General features: G+C 43.9%; 1 protein-coding gene across 1 annotated transcript; it reads right to left on the bottom strand.

Moving 5' to 3' along the window:
- Positions 1-1,943: 1,943 nt before the first annotated feature.
- LOC147613203 (G-type lectin S-receptor-like serine/threonine-protein kinase SD2-5) lies at positions 1,944-4,951 on the bottom strand. Its single transcript, XM_086782466.1, has one exon. It carries the CDS (start codon positions 4,711-4,713, stop codon positions 2,116-2,118), a length of 2,598 nt encoding a protein of 865 aa, XP_086638592.1. The 5' UTR covers positions 4,714-4,951; the 3' UTR covers positions 1,944-2,115.
- Between the last annotated feature and the right edge of the window lie 483 nt (positions 4,952-5,434).

Genomic DNA, 5,434 nt, shown 5'->3' with positions numbered 1-5,434 from the left:
CAAATCTTTGATGATGCGTAGCCCAAACACCTAAAATCGAGCAGAACCAATCCAAAATAACACCTCTCCAGAACGTCTGTAGAAACCTTGCAGTACCCAAAACGCGCCCGAATAGCACTGTGGATCCTGAAAATGATGTATACTTCACACTACAGTATATACCCTCTTCTCCTAAGAGGGTATCTCAATAGGAGACAGAAAAACAGGGTCGTGAGCAGGAGGGAGGCAAACTACTAGATCAAGTGTCAAGAAAGCTAGCTCTGATACCAATTGTTAGAATTAGGGTAAGGGTTGCAACAATGCACACACACAAGATAGAGAAGCTTGAGAGCACACAAACTCACTAGATTAGAATAAACAAATCTGTGCTAGATACAAAAGATAATACACACCCTAAAATGAGTAGATAAGAGGGTGTGTACACATACGCACGGAGAAAAAAACCTCCTAGTGAGGGAAAAAGTGCCTCGGCGGTCCTAAGTGTGTTCACACATATCACTACCATATAATGCTACAACCTCTACATTAATCAGCGAGATTGTGAAACAATATCACACGACACTCATCACATCATTGACTTCAGTATCGCAGACTGATAAAGGTATTTCTATTTTTCTCTCTTTTATATTCGAACAAACTAATGGCCACTTTCAACATTGAAGGTGCATCTTTGGTCCACTTACCTAGAGTGTTATTTGGGAAACAAGGAAAGGACACGTTTCCTTGTGTTTATAAAATTTTGGAAAAAACTATGCCAACTCCCCGCCATACTTTATGTATGGTTTTTTTATTTTTTTCCACTCGCACAAACAAGCACAAAATTCATATGACTTGAACAATGAAGTGTAACTCAAATTTAGATGGACTAACCAATTTGTAATTATCCTTTTTGCAAGGTGCTTTAAGATCTCCATCGGTCAAAGACGTAGGCATGCGGCTCATTGATAGCAGGCGTGCTTCTATAGCATCCTTTCCAAGTATGTTTATAGATTCATGTTCATTCGATCACTTCAAAATATTTATAAGTAAAACTATACGGTTGTATGTTTCTTAATTTTGAACTTTGCCTTTGAGATATATGAAACTTGAAAAACACATACCTACGAAGAAGACATGCTACAGAAATCAGGACTTCAAGGAAAAGAAAACAACTACTAATGCTAAAGGCTTCCATGTGGTGTAACGTGAAGATGTTATGTGAGCAATGGTGTTTTGAGCGTGATATTGTTGCCAGCAACATTGCACTATGTCTTGGATGTGGCGTGTGTTCATTTCTGACAAGGCGACATCGTACTGATAGTGAAAGTTGCACGACTAATGTGAAGCTAGCAAGTGCATTGTTTACTGGATGTTGCAGACAATTAATACGGTGTTAAAGCACATTGTTGTGCTTACTACAACTGCAAAAAGAATATGAGTTGGCAAGCAAGTATAGTGCCCCTACTTCTAGATTACATTCGTCGGCTACTAACAGGCAACCGGCTACATACCCAACTTCTTAGCATCATAAATGTGTCAATGAGCATCACTTCCATAACGAATGTCATCGCAAGAGGCATTTGCTATTGTCGGAGAGTTTTCACGATTCAACGCTACTTTCTGCTGAATCAAATTGAGCATGTAGCCAATTTGGTCAGAAAGTAGCATGTTCCAGTGCGTGTACTCCATTACATACATTTTTTAACAACGTTTTACCTTTGAATATTCTATACTAGCATGAATTCAACTTCATGTTTATTCAAGCACAGTCGTGCACTTGTACAGGCGGATAAGGCTCCCCCAGCATTCTAGTTTTTTTCTGAGAGTGTGGGTCCTTCCCCCACAACCATTAAAGACACACCCAAATACCATAAGGGGGTATCACCCTTTCCAAATATTGGCCAATTGCGGCACTATATCCATATTTTGCATCAAATTTTTGGAAAAAGGAAGAAATTCTAGGCTAAGTGAACCGGTACCTAATCATTATAAATGAAAAACAGAGAATTAATTTGTTCCATGAGGAAAACAACAGACCAGTAAGGGATAAAGTGAGAGAGTATTTGTAGGCTTAGGGTGGTTTCAGACTTGGTGGTGGAGTTATTTAAAGAAAATAGGATGGGTTTGTAACCACCTTTATATTACTTCCACCTCCAGGGGTGCAGTGTGTGCAAGGCGAGGCTGAGGTTTGAGAGAAAAATGAATTCCTTGGGTCAAAGTAGGACACTCGTCCACATTGATCAAATGGGTACCGTCCAGCATTTGAACCACTCTACCCATGGATGGCCTCAAAGATGGGTCGTCCTGAATACAGAGAAAAGCAATGAAGATCATCCGGTGGGCTTGCTGCTCATCCACATCTTCTCCCAGCCTCACATCAGTAAGCTCTGACAACAGTCCCTCCTCAGCCTTCCTGAGGGCCCAAGCAGGGAAATAGAATTTCTCAGAAGCTTCTCCATGATCTAGGTTCTTTCTGCCGCTCACAATCTCCAGCAGTAGCATGCCAAAGCTATAGACATCTGTTTTGTGAGTGATGCCTCCTTCCAAAAGCCATTCGGGAGCAAGGTATCCAGGTGTGCCCCTCATATTTGTCATCACCAAGCTCTGATCTCTCTGCACAAGCTTGGAGAGACCGAAATCAGAGATTTTAGCAGTGAAGTCTTGGTCGAGCAGAATGTTCTGAGGCTTGATGTCCAGGTGAATAATTCTTTCTTTGCACTCCTCGTGCAAGTATGCCAACCCTCGTGCCGTTCCAAGGGCGATTTGGAATCGTATGGGCCAGCTCAGGGGTGGTGGTTGGGTCTCCTTCCGCGGATCTTGAAAAAGCCATTTGTCCAAAGACCCGTTAGCCATGTATTCATATACCAGAAGTTTGAAGGGCCCTTCTGCACAGAAACCACAGAGACGAACCAGATTGACATGGTGGATTCCACCCAGTGTTGCTACTTCTGCACGAAATTCTTTCCTTCCCTGCTTCAGACTCTCTAATTTCTTCACAGCCACTTTCTGTCCATTTGAAAGGATGCCCTCATAGACCTTGCCAAACCCGCCTGCACCGAGCATGGTACTAAAGCCATGGGTTATGTTTTGCAGATTCTTATAAGAATACCTGGTTGGCAATGTGGGTAGATTCTCAAGAAATGACATTTCATCATCCTCATCTTCCTGCCAGGCTGCAGCTGATTTGAGTCGGTAAACACAGACCATGACGAAAAGCAGCATAAAAATGCCAACCACAGCCCCTCCAACTATCCCTGCCAGCGCCCCTTTCCTGGATTTTGGATGTGTGCTGGCCGGCGCAAAGCTGTCCTCTATTTTCAGAAAGGCTGAGAAGGACGCATTAGTAACGTTGCGAAGAGTGCCTAGTGAAATTGTGTGAGGGAAACATGAGCCGGTGTCATTGTCGTAGAAAACTGCGAGGCACGAACAATTGTGCAAGCAGGTGCTTAGACAGGAGTCCAGTGTTGTGTAATTCTGTGCTCCAGCATAACTATCGGGAAAGTAGTCTATTCCACTCAGGTTGAGAAAGTGCTGATGGAGGTTAGAGCTGTCAGTTGTGGCATTTCCGCATGAAAGATTTCGTGCAGGAGAGCAGCCGCCGGAAGGATTTGAGTTCTGTTGAAAGGAGTCACCTGCAGGACAGGTGCAGTGTCCACCAGTGGAGCAAATCCCATAGGACCCGCATGGACTTGGAAGAAGGCAGCTGTTATTCTGCAGGAGATCAAAGTGCTGCACCCAATTTCCATAACTGTATGAGTATCCTCTAAGAAATCCACTGCTTTCGATCCTCAGGAAGGAAATGTTGTACACAACTGCTTTGTAGTAATCATCAAAGGGCAAAATGAAGTTCGAACAGGCAGATGTGTTGAGCTTGCAGAGCTCTGGTGCCTTGCTCTGATTGGGAACAGTGCCAGAAAAATTCGACATAAAGAGGGCATTGGTAGCGTCAGGCAAGTAGAATGAGAAGAGATGTTCCTCGTTACAGGTGTGGTGAACAGAGAAAGAGTCATTTCTAGAGTAACAGCCAAAGAGCCAGTAGGGTTGAGGACCAGCAGGGAAGCTCAAGTCATACAAAGCAAGACCCCCTACCTCCATGGCTAAACTGTAGGAGCCCTCGGAGGGGTCTGCATCCGACACCCGACTCACGATTCGCATGCCAGGACGGAGAAACTGACCTGGCAACAGAATGTCGGTGGGATAGTCATAACTCTGCCAGACGGTCTCATTGGAGCTGTTGAAGAGAGCAAGGTTCCCCAGGTAGTCGTCCAGATACATGCCCACAACTCCCTGATTGCTCGTGTTGGTAGACCACACCAAGCTCCCATTTTCCTCCCGCAGTGACAGATTCCCGTCCTCCTCCAAGAGCACCACCGCGTTCTTCCCCACCGGATTGTTGCGATTGGCACTCCACACCACCCTGGCCATTTCTGAAAAATCCTCTGCTGAGAAAGGATCGAAAGATAAGATGGAGAAGGTAGATGCGTCTGGATTACTGGTGCTCACAAAGCATAGTTGATAGTTATTTGAGTGAAAATCTCCAGAGCAAAGGGCAGTGGTATTATATTCCACCAAGCTCAGAGGCGTAGCGACCCCTGTCTCATTGTTCCACGCCACAAACCGACTCCCCTGTTGGGACACTCGTGCAACATAAGCTCCACCAGGCAAGTCTACTCCAAGACTCAGCGGAATTAAATGCAGAAGCAGTACCAATACAGTAGCAGAACGAATCAACATGCTTGCGCTATGGAAGAGAAGGCATCAGGGGCGAGAGGAGCTTGCAAGGGATAAATATGTTAATTGAGAAGGAATGGTCTGCACCCGTCCCCTACGGGGGCGAGAGAGTGACAGAGAGAGAAACTGGGGTGTGAGAGAGAAAGAGGATGGTGTGTGTGTGTGAGAGAGAGAGGGAGAGAGAGTTTTGATTACTTTGGGGATGTGGTAGGTACGAAATTTTCAGCCAAACAGAAGTGTGTGTGTGAGAGAGAGAGTGAGAGAGAGATACCAGCCACAGACACATGTAGATACATGTATCACATAGACACACATGGATGCACATGCTCTATCACATGGTAATTGGAAATGTAATATTGATTTTTGTGTGTGTGTGTCTCTCTCTCTCTCTCTCTCTCTCTCTCTCTCTCTATATATATATATATATATATATATATATATATATGCACACACACAAGGGTAAGCAGCCAAATGTACAAATTCAAACACACATGTACATACACATAGTAATTACAATTATGATTTTTACACCCATGTGCACGCATATAGTAGTTACAATTATGATTCATATACACGCACATAATAGTCATGCATCTACTTACCTATATGTATGTATGTATGATTAATAGAGATGGAAGAAGTGACTTGCAGCACATGAGGAGTACTCTTTCCTTTGAGGAAAAGGTGAATTTAGATACAGAATTTGAGCGTCACTTTTTTCATA

The sequence above is a fragment of the Cibotium barometz genome, chromosome 44, assembly GCF_041138505.1.
Source record: "Cibotium barometz isolate CiBa-2024 chromosome 44, ASM4113850v1, whole genome shotgun sequence".
Lineage (NCBI taxonomy): Eukaryota > Viridiplantae > Streptophyta > Polypodiopsida > Cyatheales > Cibotiaceae > Cibotium > Cibotium barometz.
This window is presented reverse-complemented; position numbering and strand designations above follow the sequence as displayed.